A 14,937-nucleotide genomic window follows, 5' to 3' on the forward strand; every position below is an offset into this window, starting at 1 on the left:
CCGTGGTGGTGGTGTGCGAGGTAAACATGTCTCGTCTTTCGCGGGCATTATGGTAATGAGCTGACCGTGGGAACTCTTCGCTTATTATAGTAATGAGGTCAGTGGCTTCAACACAGATCCTACAAGGCTGTCGGCCTGACGGCCTCCGCATGCGGATAGTGTACGGGGGCATCGTGTCGTGCGATGTTACGCACAGTGAATACGGGTGGGTTTTACGCACAGTGAATACGGGTGGGTTTTTATACAGCGGCGGTCTTTTTTCGGAGTGAATAATTCGACTGCCTTGAGCAAGGCTATATGTTGGTAGCCTCCCTATTTAATCAATATTTTTGCCTTTCACCTCTATGGAACCTGGTTCGAAATCGGGACCAGAGCCTTGCATGTGGATTGGGTTTTCTGTCCCTACCTGACTGCAAGGGTTTTTTCTCAAAAGGTTTATTTTTTCCACGACTAAATTTAAGAAGTCTTACCTGTCTTTCCTTCAAAACGTGGGTCTGATGTTTCCATGTGGATGCTTTGCCGACTATATAATTCAGATTCAGATTTGGAAATGTTGTTGTTTTGTTTTCTCAGTGTGGTTTAGAATATGCAAGTACAAGAAGGATGCAAGTAAAATAGAGTTAGCTAAGAAGTTCATGGCGTTTTGGCTGAACAAGATAGAGCGTGAAGCCATGGGAGCTGATGTTGTCATACTCATGGATATGACTAACGCTGGAATTGGTAACATGGTAGGTTTGGGACAAATTTGTGTACTTTCAGAAGGTTAACTTAGGGTAGGGCCTTGAAATTCCTTCTTGAAGGGGCACAGCAATTTTCCTCTGGCAAGGGCGCTTCTATGGGAAAAATGTAAGCTTGTTTTGAAAACCTTGCAAAGGGCACCACAGCAAAAGCAGTAGGGCACCACAGCAAAAGCACAGGACACCAAAGAGATTGCCTTTGATCAATTCAAAGTCTGTTTATACAGTGTAGGAGGGTCATGAAATAAGGTGACACATTGTGGGGAGAGTTTTGTTCCGTGAAACTGAATAGAGAGAAACTGTAACAAGCAAGAGTTGGTTTCACTTTGCTTAACTTTTCTTCCGGCTAGGCGCCTTTTCCCTTGTTTCAACTGGGTTTTTGAAAGGGGGAAAACAAAAGTGATTTAAACCGTTCTTAATTCATGGGCTGTTGAGGTCATGTAATTAGGTAACACATTGTGGAAGGAGTTTTGATAATTGAAATGAATTTTTATGTCACATATCATTATTGATAAAATTTTCAGTACTTTTAACTCGATGAATAACTTTTTTTTCTTTTTAGGATATTGATGTGATCAAGTTTATGATTACATGCTTTGAGCTGTACTTCCCTGCTCTTGTAGGTAAGGCAATGACACTACTTTTTTTCCATGAATAAGAACAAATATTGTTATTGAAAACCCAATATTACTACCTGTACAATGCTATGCATGTGGTTAGCGCATACAAGATGTAATTCTCACTCTACTCTACTCACAAAACACACTGTAGTGAAAAACTTGAATATGGAAATGAAAAACCAAAGGTGAAGTATACCTTACAAGAAAGATATATGCAACACCATTTATCAATGGAAGAAACACTAGGAGTAGATTTATCTTATTGAAATTATGTATTAACTATTCTTTACTACCCAACATTATTATACTGAAAGATACTTATAGTGAAGGCACACTATTGGTAATTGTCAAAGACCAGTGTGCTCACCCAATGTATCTCAACATATGCATAAAATAACAACCTGTGAAAACTCAATTGGTCATCTGATTTGGGAGAAAATGATGAAAAAAACCTACCTTGTTGGACAAATTACAAATTTGTGTACGTTCAGATAGGAATAAAAGACTTCTTGCTAAAAGTATTTTATTATTTTAGTGAAAAATTACATCTTTTTCAAAAGCTACATTACTTCAGAATGAGTCGTTTCCCACAGTGTTTATACTATCATCAGCTCCCCAATGCTGGTTACCAAGTCAGTTTTTAAGTTAATATTTGTTTTGAGTAATAACCAAGTGTGTATCAGTTTAAGAGTCAACATTTGAACACAGACAGAATACTGTTGGACGTGTCCATTCATAACTTAACTGGCTCGATGCAAACTGTAAAAAAAAAACCACTGGCCTCGGGGCCTAGGGGTCAAGTGATATCTTCGAGCCCTGTACTAGCGGCGGGTTGGATAATTTACTGTATTTAAGACCTCTGTATTTGTTCATACCAGCAGAATTACTAGCTATCCCGAGGGTATAGAAGTGAATACGTTTTTTTACCCCTTGGATGGGGGGGGGGGGGGGGATGATTAAGCTACTATTTGTGAATTTTTTATTTATAATAATAATAATATAATATTATTGAATAAAGTATGAAAGACTATTGGTCTGTCTCATCATTATGTTTTTCTTTATTTTTTTGCAGGTATAATGCTGGTATATGATATGCATTGGGTATTAAATGGTAAGTTTGTTTATCTCTACTCGGACTGTATAATTGTTACAATATGTTCAGACATGACTATTGTTGATTTTTTACTCCCTTTTTGTTTGTAAAAAGGCCTTAATAAAACAATGATACAGAAATTCTGTTTGGTTTTACAAATGTGAATGCACTATGTAGTATGCCAACATTGGAAGATGTCAATTCTAGCCAAGACTTTGGGTTCAAACAAAGAAAAAATGACCGGAGAGGGATTTGAACCTGCAACCTCCAGATTAAGGTGCTGGTGCGCTACGAACTGAGCTTTGTAGCCCTATAGTGTTGGTGGCCTCCCTAATTTGTAAATTTCTTCGTTAGGGGGTGCCAGTCGGAATATATCAATGCCTATAAAAATGCCCAATTTTACAATGTGTTATGACAATTGGTAACTATCTATATGTCTGTATAATGGCTTCACTGTTTAAACTTACATGTATCTCCCACAGCTATTTGGAAAGTTATCGAGAAACTTCTGTCGAAAGAGTCCAGAGAGCATATCATGTTCTTGAGAGGGAATGCAATTCAAGAACTCATAGCCCTGGATCAGCTACCTCCACACATGGGAGGCACTGTAAGTAACCTACCAGCTTGGACATGTTCCCTGTATCCAACAGCAATAAAGAGTACTGATTCTCATTTTATCATAAAGGGGTCAGATTATTATTTTGGGAATAGTCCTGTGATATTTGCTTTGGCCCCCAATTGGCTACACTCTACTCATGAATAATTAGTGTAATTTGCATACAGCTAATGTCAAAGGTCACACCATGACTGGGCATTCCAAGGGATAGCGAATAAAACTTTTTTTTTCTTCTAGTTCGGCAGCTCCTTTGCACAGTGTGTGTATTTTTGTCAACATTTCCATGTGATATACACCAAAGAAGTATTTCATAATATCCTCTAGTGGCAATAAACACAACTTAAAACCAACCTGTGAAAATGTTATAAATTTTGGTGGTGGGTGAAGCTTTAAAAAAAGATTGTTTTGGGTTTTGTCAATTAATTTTGTGTTTTTACATATCACAGGCTTTGAGTGTCTTAGATAGAATTATGGATTGTTGGTATTCAACCTATTTATCCGTTGAAACTAGTGAGCAAAAAAAATCCCCAAGTTGTGATACTTGGGTCCTTGAGCAAGACACTTAACCATTATTGCTGCGTCCTTCGGATGGGACATAAAAAGCTGCAAGTTTCATCTGTTGTGTAATGTATGTAAAAGAACCAAGTACACTTATCGCTAAGAGGTTTTCACCCCGTTGTTCCTGGTTTGATTGGCTGCATATTGTGCCACATACCTTGTAAGCCATTACATTGTGCTATGTAAAAGAATATGGCTCATACTGCAAAACCTAGCTCCACAAACCTTGCATGATAAATTCTATGAGCATCACTGAGTGACTAAAAATCCTTCATCTATTGGTGAATAAAATAAGCAGGATATGTACCAGTCACAGATCATACTTGTGACATGGCATTTTGGCAGGTAACCGAAGTCTACTTAGCATAATTGTGTTGTGCTTAGCAAGTTTCCATGCCTCGAACTCGGCCATTTACGGGAGTCGAAATTTTTGACTCCCTTAAATGGCCGACCGTCTTAGTTCACGACAAAAAAGGAAAACCAAGCAATTTTGAGTGATACTTGTGTGGATCATTATATTCTACTTTTAAAATATCTTTCTAATGATATGCATTTTATTACGAACGGTTTCAAACGCTTTTCATAGACCAGCTCGTCCGATCCAAGGCAACGTGTTCCTTTAAGCAGCTCTGTAAAGTTGGGTTCTGCACAGAAGCTGCATCTAAGAAATTTAAATAACTGTAAAGCTATTCAAGAACTGTTTAAACATGACCTCTTGGATTTTTTTCTTTGGTCTAGGACACTTGGGAGTGGACTTGGCCGATTCCCGAGGTTGAGGAGGACCAAGATAAAGAATGTCTTAAAGAATTGATTGAGAACGAACAAGAGAGTATGTTCTCCGTAAACGGTGACGTGTCTCAACTGTCGCACTTTGACGATGTGACACCCGACCCTTCCCCCAAGAACTCACCCACTCCTAAGGCTAATAAGAGAGTCCACTTTGCTCCTGGGATGCTAGAAGCTGATGAACCTGGTGCTGCAAAGACAAAAATGGTAAATTTTTGTGAATATTTCTTGCCTTTTTCTTTGAAATGATTATAAACCAGTTTATCTCTTTAAAGCCATTGGACCCTTTCGGTTCAGAAAAAAAAAAAAAAAGTTCACAGATTTACAAATAACTTACAGTGTTTACAGAAGGCAATGGTGAAAGACTTCTCTTGAAATATATTCCATGAAATGCTTTACTTTTTGAGAAAACAGCAAAACAATATAAATTCTCGTTAACGAGAATTACGGATTTATTTTAAACACATGTCATGACACGGCGAAACGCGCAGAAACAAGGGTGGGGTTTTCCGTTGTTTTCTCCCGACTCCGATGACCGATTGAGCCTAAATTTTCACAGGTTTGTTATTTGATATAGAAGTTGTGGTACACAAAGTGTGGGCCTTGGACAACACTGTTTACCGAAAGGGTACAATGGCTTTAATGACTAAAACAACACAAAATTTCGAGTTGAAACCACCTCAACTCATTTTTAGAGAAAGTCATTATGTGGTGTTACCACAAATTTTTTCATATCTAAAAAGCAACCTCACTTGTGTCCAATTTCATGGATCTGCTTCCTGCAGAATTTTGTGCTAGCTGTGTGAGCTAAGAACACCTAGAAACATGAAGTACGCGCACAAAAGTAAACATTCCATGCTAACCCATGAAATACGCTTGACTTTACTTGAACCTGCGACTTCCGGATTCACAAACCGGCTTTACTGTTTTTCCGAGGTCGTCCAATCAATCTTCTTTATAATTTCTTGTTTGTACATTTTTGTAATAGGTTGAGATGTATTGAATTGTAAGACTCTGCTACGGTCAAAACATTAGGCCACTGACTGATTTGTTTGCATTTCTACCATAGATCCTTTTGTTTTGTAAGCAACAGCTTTGGTTTACAACAGCTAATTATATTCCTTCAATTATATATTTTTTCCAGGTCAGACGCATGCCCAAGAAGCCCAAGTCTGATATTCATAGAGGACCTTTGCTAAACATACAGTGAGTATTTTTGAGCGAGCTGAATGTTTGGTTTTTTTCTCAATGTGAAAGTTAATTTATCGCAAGAACCATCTCTGCCCTCACAGATACATATGTACCCTGTGTCTGCTCAAGGACAGACATGTCATGATTGGGATTTGAACCCGCATCCTGGGTGTCTTAGCAACTAGAACTTGAGTCTAATGCACTAAATCGCTCGACCCTGGAACCTAAGGACATGACCTGTAATTTGACCTTTTTTGGTTGAGTTGAAGAAGGTCAAATCTTGCAACTGTTTGTTCCCGCTCTGGGCGTTTCAGTACAAGCTGCTCATGTCTCTAAAGGATTCAAGTTCCATTTAAGACTTCATCACCACCCTTTGATTCCCCAATAAAAAACCAAATGACAGCAGTTACTTATTCACAAAAGGTTTACTAGAAGAAGTTACTTTTTCACAAAAAGTGACTAAAATGACAGTTGCTTATTCACACAATAAAAGTGACTAAAATGACAGTTACTTATTCACACTATAAAAGCGACTAAAATGACAGTTGCTTATTCACCTTGAATGTATTGGAAATGAGCTTGATGTATTTGATTGATTTAGACCTGGTGAGCAGCTAGTGTTTGCAGAAGCCTCAGATCCTGAAGTAGAACCATCTCTTACAATGACTCTAGAAAACTCCACTCAGAGTAAAGTCGCATACAAGGTGAGAATAGAAGCTTAATGTTGAACGTGTCTGGTGTCCTTACTATTAATACATACGGTACTATCATTCCAAACCACAGTGGGTAATATTGAATGGTCGAAAAGTAGGAGGGTTGTCTGTGTAGGGGCATCTATCACATGATATCATATTGCAGGCTGGCATAATTTATCTATCATTTAAAACCACTGTGGATGATATTGAATGGTCAAACAGTAGAAAGGTTGACCATGTACTATTCTGATTCATTCACCACATGATATAATCGTAGGCTGGCATAGTTTATCATTTAAAACCACTGTGGATGATATTGAATGGTCAAACAGTAGAAGGGTTGACTATGCACTGTATAGATGTACATGTATTTTCATGTTGCAGGGTGGCATAGTTTATCCATTCCCCCAAACCACAGTAGGTGATCATAACTCTACTAAAATTATGTGAAATTTGTTATCCCTCACAGATAAAAACTACAACTCCAGATAGATATAAAGTGCGTCCCAGTGCAGGTCCAATCAACCCTGGAGCATCCATCAAGGTCACAATAACACTACTCTCTGGTGATAAAGACTCCGTACCCAAGGATAAGTTCCTCGTTATATCAACAGAACTCAATGAAGTCTTAAGGTCACCAGCCGAACTGACTGATTTCTGGAAAAGAGTCGCCAAGGATGATATTGTTGAACACAGGTAAGGCAGGAGATTTTTGGTGCTAAGTACAAACAAAATCTTAACCTTACTGCCCTCCAAATATGTATTAAGATAACTACTAAAATAGTTATGAGCATAAAACCTTACTTGGTGACAAGTAATGGGGAGCTGTTGATAGTTTAAAACATTGTGAGAACGGCTCCCTCTGAAGTGGCGTAGTTTTCAAGAAAGAAGCAATTTTCCATGAACTTGATTTCAAGACCTCATAATTGGATTTTGAGGTGTCAAAATCAAGCATCTGAAAGCAAACAACTTTGTGTGACCAGGGTGTTTTTTCTTTCATTATTATCATGCAACTTCGATGACCAATTGAGCTCAAATTTTCACAGGTTATTATTTTATGCGTATGTTGAGATACACCAATACAATTACCAATAGTGTCCAGTGTGTTTAAGTCAAAATCCAACTCTATGCTTTTTTTGATTCTGTTGGACTGAGGAGTGCACTTAAAAAACTGAATGCTTTACATGAGATCAGGCAAGCCACCATAATCAGAGTCGTACAGTTTGGGTGTTGAGTTATTACACGGTGTTGGATTTTGTTGGAGCGAGGAAGGATCCTAGTAAATCATTTGTGAGAGTCTTGGCTTAAACAGCAAGCTGAGCATGGCAACAAAAAACAGTATATGTTTTCGGAAATACACAAGATTGACAGGACTTAATTAAGTATTGTTAGAAGCTTTGCATGGTGTGGAGAAATAAGAAGAAACTATAAGTAAATAGTAAACTTGCGGGTACAACCATGTGTTAATCTCTTAGGGTGAGTGTTGGCTCTGAAAAGAGCCGGTTGGGTCTTGACGTTTCGAACAATATACTCTGCTCCTGAAGACGGGCAGAGTATACTGTTTAAAACATTGAGATCCAACTGGCTCTTTTTACACATGGTTGTACCCGCAAGTTTACTATTTATTTATAGTTTCTTCTTAGGACTTAATTAGTTGTGAGTTGACAGTCTCAATGGTTCAATAACTGGACTCAGGCCAGCACCTGAGGGGATATTTCATGCTCTGTAATGAGACCCGACTGTTTGTTTGATATCCAGGGCCCAATTTCAAAGTGCTGCGAAATGGCCGATTTCATGCTTACAGCGCAATTTCCATTTCATAGCCCTGCTAACCATGAGCACTCATAAAAGGCAAACTTACCTTCTTGTGCTGACACAACCAAAATTAATGATGTAATCACATAATCATGCAAAAAACGGGCAAGATGGCTGCCTAGTTTTCTAACTTGCTGTGACAATACGCTTATGCTTATGCACAATTTTGTGCTGTAGTTGACACAAAAATGTTAAGCAGCAGTATGAAATTGGGTCTTGGCCTTATGCTTCAAAGTGTAATTGTAGTTAATCTCACCCACCTGTGATACGTTGTAATGTTTGTTTTCAGGGTCCGCTGTGTGTATCTTGTGTCGAAGCAGCCAAACCTGGACAGGGCACAGTTGAAAAGAGACATGTTATCATTACATAACAAGGTGAGATTTTATTTATGGATTTGTTGTATTTGTTTACACATCCAACAGCGCATGCGACAATACCAGGATGATGCATAAGGAACAAGAAGAAAGTGAGGTGTAAGATAAGATGCATGGTGGACAAATACTAAGTATCACCATGTAAGAAACATCTTTTGTGAGTAGTGGTGGCCCTTAGAAGAACCCAGCCACACAAACACAGCAGAGTCCAGCATTCTCCAGAAAATGGTCAGATCACTCTGATCGATATGTTGAGCAGAAACCTGCTCTACTCAAAGCCACCGCTACCCACAAAAGAGATTTTACATGTACATGGTGTCACCGACAGTACATGTAGGTGTTCTGCCTTACTTTGAGCACTGCACTGTTCAGAACTATTTAAACCCTAAACATGCTAAATGCAACAGGGCTTGGCATGTATATAATCATATCTGTGTCTAGCTATAATAATAATAATAATAATAATAATGATAATGATAATGATAATGATAATGATAATGATAATGATAATGATAATGATAATGATAATGATAATGATAATGATAATGATAATGATAATGATAATGATAATGATAATGATAATGATAATGATAATGATAATGATAATGATAATGATAATGATAATGATAATGATAATGATAATGATAATGATAATGATAATGATAATGATAATGATAATGATAATGATAATGATAATGATAATGATAATGATAATGATAATGATAATGATAATGATAATGATAATGATAATGATAATGATAATGATAATGATAATGATAATGATAATGATAATGATAATGATAATGATAATGATAATGATAATGATAATGATAATGATAATGATAATGATAATGATAATGATAATGATAATGATAATGATAATGATAATGATAATGATAATGATAATGATAATGATAATGATAATGATAATGATAATGATAATGATAATGATAATGATAATGATAATGATAATGATAATGATAATGATAATGATAATGATAATGATAATGATAATGATAATGATAATGATAATGATAATGATAATGATAATGATAATGATAATGATAATGATAATGATAATGATAATGATAATGATAATGATAATGATAATGATAATGATAATGATAATGATAATGATAATGATAATGATAATGATAATGATAATGATAATGATAATGATAATGATAATGATAATGATAATGATAATGATAATGATAATGATAATGATAATGATAATGATAATGATAATGATAATGATAATGATAATGATAATGATAATGATAATGATAATGATAATGATAATGATAATGATAATGATAATGATAATGATAATGATAATGATAATGATAATGATAATGATAATGATAATGATAATGATAATGATAATGATAATGATAATGATAATGATAATGATAATGATAATGATAATGATAATGATAATGATAATGATAATGATAATGATAATGATAATGATAATGATAATGATAATGATAATGATAATGATAATGATAATGATAATGATAATGATAATGATAATGATAATGATAATGATAATGATAATGATAATGATAATGATAATGATAATGATAATGATAATGATAATGATAATGATAATGATAATGATAATGATAATGATAATGATAATGATAATGATAATGATAATGATAATGATAATGATAATGATAATGATAATGATAATGATAATGATAATGATAATGATAATGATAATGATAATGATAATGATAATGATAATGATAATGATAATGATAATGATAATGATAATGATAATGATAATGATAATGATAATGATAATGATAATGATAATGATAATGATAATGATAATGATAATGATAATGATAATGATAATGATAATGATAATGATAATGATAATGATAATGATAATGATAATGATAATGATAATGATAATGATAATGATAATGATAATGATAATGATAATGATAATGATAATGATAATGATAATGATAATGATAATGATAATGATAATGATAATGATAATGATAATGATAATGATAATGATAATGATAATGATAATGATAATGATAATGATAATGATAATGATAATGATAATGATAATGATAATGATAATGATAATGATAATGATAATGATAATGATAATGATAATGATAATGATAATGATAATGATAATGATAATGATAATGATAATGATAATGATAATGATAATGATAATGATAATGATAATGATAATGATAATGATAATGATAATGATAATGATAATGATAATGATAATGATAATGATAATGATAATGATAATGATAATGATAATAATAATAATAGACCATTTTTATAAATGTATAGCACTTTTCAGGCCCGAGGGGTGTCTTAAAGCACTTCACATTATTACCCTTGGTCACTGGGCCTTAAATCATATCTTAAACCATCTCAGCTCCCTGGGGAGTATACAGCCTGTGCGCAATATATGCGCTACTCTGCTAAATCAATCACAAGAACCATCTCTGCCCTCACAGGTACCCATTTACCCCTGGGTGGAGAGAAGCAATTATAGTTAAGTGTCTTGCTCCGGGACACAAGTGGCATGACCAGGACTCTGCTGAACAGAATCATCAGAGCCTGAGTACATTGCTCTTATCCACTCGGCCACGACACCCCACATGTTGCTATATTGCTGTCAAATGTTCTGTTCTCTTTTTCAGGTTGACACCTTATCACATCAAGTGTCCTCCATCAAAAAGGAAACCACCAGACTGTTACGCCTGGCTGTACTGCAGTTCTTTGTTATCATGTGCCTTGTTTTATTCTACAATCCCTGCGGTAGCAATAACAACAGCAGCAGTAGTAGTCCCACTGAACCGTCGTCTAATTCACCACTTGTCGACCAATGTCAAGCGGTTGGAGACTGAGAACAATTTTAAAAAACACATGTTTTCTTCAGGCCTGGAATTCATGCAGGCTACGGAGGCTCTGGCCTGAATTGCCCCTGGTATTGGCCTGCCCTTCAAAAGTTTCACATTAACTATAAGATATTCAAATGGCAAACTAAAAATGGCCTTGCCTTTTTCAGCGTGTTCAAAGATGAAATTCCAGGCCTGTTTCTTGTCACTGGATATATGCATGAACAAGCTTCCAATGCCACCAAGTACTACAGGAATTAAAAAATTAACAAAAACACATGGAATCTGGAAGGTTGACAATTCAATACGCCACCTTGAGTTTTATACCTTTTATACCTCAAGTATTTGTAATGGAGACTGAGGACAAGTTTACAAATGATACTTTCGTGATCATAAGATCATAAAGCTTCACACAAAGCGTGTCACCATTGTTCACAGAGCCACTTTTCAAAGTTGAACTCAAATGTTCAACAAACCAAAACTGTTTATGCTACCCAGCAAGTTAACTTTAACATTTTACGTTGTAAGCTACAAGGAAGACTCCTCCTCGACAAAGACATTATTGCTCATTGCACTGTAAAAAGACCATACAAGTCATTTATATTGGGTGCGTTCGTTTATCTTCCCTAGGTCGACCCCTGTCGACCCCTGTGTGTGGTAACTTTTTTTGCAAGGATGAACATGTGCAGACCCACATTCATCCTGGAAAGTAAAAAAAACACCACACACTGGGGTCGACCCAGGAAAGATAAACAAACGCACCCATTAGTGAACATTTTGGGATTCTTGCCATCCAACACCCAAAGTTTACTCATGCACTTTCTGAGTTAACAGCTGGGTGTGTATAGGCATCACTTTAAGGCACTGGACATGGTTGGTAATTGTCAGAGACCAGTCTTCTTACTTGGTGTATTGCAACATGTATAAAATTTACAAACCTGTGAAAATCTTAACCCAATTGGTCGTTCGAAGTTGCAAAAGAGAATAATGGAAAGAAAAAACAAAAACTTTTGGGCACAAATTGTGTGCTTTCAGATGCTTGATTTTTGAGACCTCAGCTGAGGGCTCAAAACCCATTAAAATACCTAAAAAAGAAATAACTTCATTCTAAACCAATCACTGACACTTCAGAGGGAGGCGTTTCTCACAAGTGTTATACTATCAACAGCTCTCCATTGCTTGTTACCAAGTTAGTTTTTATGCTTACAATTGTTTTGAGTAATTACCAACAGTGTCCACTGCCTTTTAAAACCCTTAGCAACAGCTTAAATCACAATGCATACATATGGTCTAGGTGAAGACAACCTTGCAGGGTACCAGTCAAACAATTATATTATGTAAACAAAAATATATTATACAAACAATTTCTGAAATTTAACATCAATTCAAACCATTAGATTATTGTCACAATGAGTTGCCTTTTACAATTTTGATAACTAGCTAATGAGTTTAGATACTTTTTGATAGTCAATCTTTGAAACGTTTGTACAGTTTTTGACGGTTATAAAAAATAATACCTGAATGACATTATAGACCTTTCTAATGTTGATAAACAAACAGTGATTTGAACGTAATTCTAAATATCTCTTTGACTGGTGTACAAAATCGTTCTGATTGCAAGATGCAAATGTTGGTAGCTTTGCATTATATTATACCAAAAATGTTGTGTTGAGATGCATGTACATTTGTATGATTTTTGTAGCATTTTCATTTACTATTAATATATTTATAGTCTATATTGCATTGTTGATGGTTTTTGTTTGTTTTTCATTCTTTGTTTTTGATTATTGTTTACATAACGTGTTTGCTCAATCTGTATTGTTTTGGTTTAATAAATAAGCCATAAGAGACCATTCATTTCTGTATAATCATCACCATACGCACAGAAATTGCTGATATTGTTGAATTGCTGACATATTGTTTGTTGTGAAAATGTCTGCATAAATAACATTAAAGAGGGGCGTTAAAGGCAGTGGACACTATTGGTAATTACCCAAAATAGTTATTAGCAGAAAACCTTACTTGGTAACGAGTAATGTGGAGAAGTTGGTACTATAAAACATTGTGAGAAACAGCTTCCTCTAAAGTGAAATAGTTTTCGAGAATTTCAGGTCTCGAAATCAAACATCTGAAAGCACAAAACTTTCCGTGACAAGGGCGTTTTTTTTCTTTCATAATTATCTCGCAACTGCTACAACCAAATGAGCTCAAATTTTCATTTTATGCATCTGTTGAGATACACAAAGTGGGTCTTTGACAAATACCAATAGTATCCAGTGTCTTTAATTCAAATTAAACCAATTCTGTAATGTTCCTTAAAGGTTTTGAGAGTACAACGTACATACCTGGAGTGTCTTTCATCTTGATGCACGTTAATTACAGTCTTTCTGGGTGACTACCAGAGATCCTCTCTGCATGCTCTCATTCTTGTATTATGACCAAAACCTCTGACATACATGTATAGCGCCCTCAAACTGTAAGAAAAAGTTAGTTGTGTAGTTTATAAATGAAAATTAAATTTCTTTGACTAAGTAGGTGCTCTGTTCTTGTTATTTTGTTACTTAAAACATGATGAAAAATGAAATAAATTCCATGGCTTTTATCAATGAAATTGATTGTAATGTAAATATTAGATGTATGTAAATTTAGAGTTGGCACAATATTTTTGTACATTGATTGAACTGTAATGCTGAAGAGGCTTCCATGTGTTGTCTGTGAGTTTGCTCCAAATTTGCTGATTGGTTTTTCATAGAAAAGAAAATGAGGTTTTTGTTATCAAGGAGTGATGTTCTCCTGCGCAGGATTTACATTATGATTTGTATTGTGATTTTTTTCCACAAAAAATAAAATGAAGTTTTTGTACGTGAACTACATGTATGATTCGTATGGGTATATAATTTATACATGTAGTGCGAGTAATTTTGAAGACAGGTTATACAAAGCTGTAGACTCAATCATTTATACATGTACAATGAATTGACCCCCTTGCAGGCGCGTCACACGCAGCGACTGATCCGCGCTCACCATGTTGGTGGGCAAGTAAGGTTTACGTGTATCAATTCTGCGTCGCCTAAAACGCGCACTTTCACTGCATAACGCACATCATAGATATATATAAAAAAACATCATTTAAAAAATTGCCCACCAGTATGGCGCATTCAAGACTTTTTTGATGATGACGTCAGGTGACATGGGTCAATAACACCTTGTTGTTAGAGTTTACAAGGTGCTATGCCCAAATCTGCAGATGTCAAAAACATTGAGGCAAGCTCCCTTTTCTTAATGACAATTATAGAGCTGCTTAAGCACAACAAATTAGCTAAGCAAAACAAAATAACGCTTACCAGAATATGGGTACCAGCCAATTTGCAGTTTCTCGTTTACAATCTGTGACTAGTATTCTGCTAGTTTCTGCTTAGCAGAAACACTTTAAAGGCAGTGGACACTATTGGTAATTACTAAAAAATAATTATTAGCATAAAATCTTACTTGGTAATGAGTAATGGAGAGCTAAGTAGAATTTGATACTTTAATGGGGAGCTGTTGATAGTTGTAATATTG

At 35.2% G+C, this 14,937-nt stretch overlaps 1 protein-coding gene across 1 annotated transcript in view; it reads left to right on the top strand.

The window, feature by feature from the left end:
• Positions 1–14,200, top strand: part of LOC139936063 (motile sperm domain-containing protein 2-like) — a 20,370-nt gene extending 6,170 nt beyond the window's left edge. The window contains exons 5-14 of the mRNA XM_071930783.1: positions 574–728; positions 1,300–1,360; positions 2,430–2,468; positions 2,933–3,057; positions 4,363–4,617; positions 5,555–5,616; positions 6,203–6,305; positions 6,766–6,992; positions 8,401–8,485; positions 11,179–14,200. Of these exons, the coding sequence (XP_071786884.1) occupies positions 574–728; positions 1,300–1,360; positions 2,430–2,468; positions 2,933–3,057; positions 4,363–4,617; positions 5,555–5,616; positions 6,203–6,305; positions 6,766–6,992; positions 8,401–8,485; positions 11,179–11,385 (1,319 nt within the window). The 3' untranslated portion in view covers positions 11,386–14,200. The remainder of the gene's footprint in view (positions 1–573; positions 729–1,299; positions 1,361–2,429; positions 2,469–2,932; positions 3,058–4,362; positions 4,618–5,554; positions 5,617–6,202; positions 6,306–6,765; positions 6,993–8,400; positions 8,486–11,178) is intronic.
• Positions 14,201–14,937: the final 737 nt, after the last annotated feature.

Source organism: Asterias amurensis, chromosome 4, assembly GCF_032118995.1.
Source record: "Asterias amurensis chromosome 4, ASM3211899v1".
Taxonomy (NCBI): Eukaryota; Metazoa; Echinodermata; class Asteroidea; order Forcipulatida; family Asteriidae; genus Asterias; species Asterias amurensis.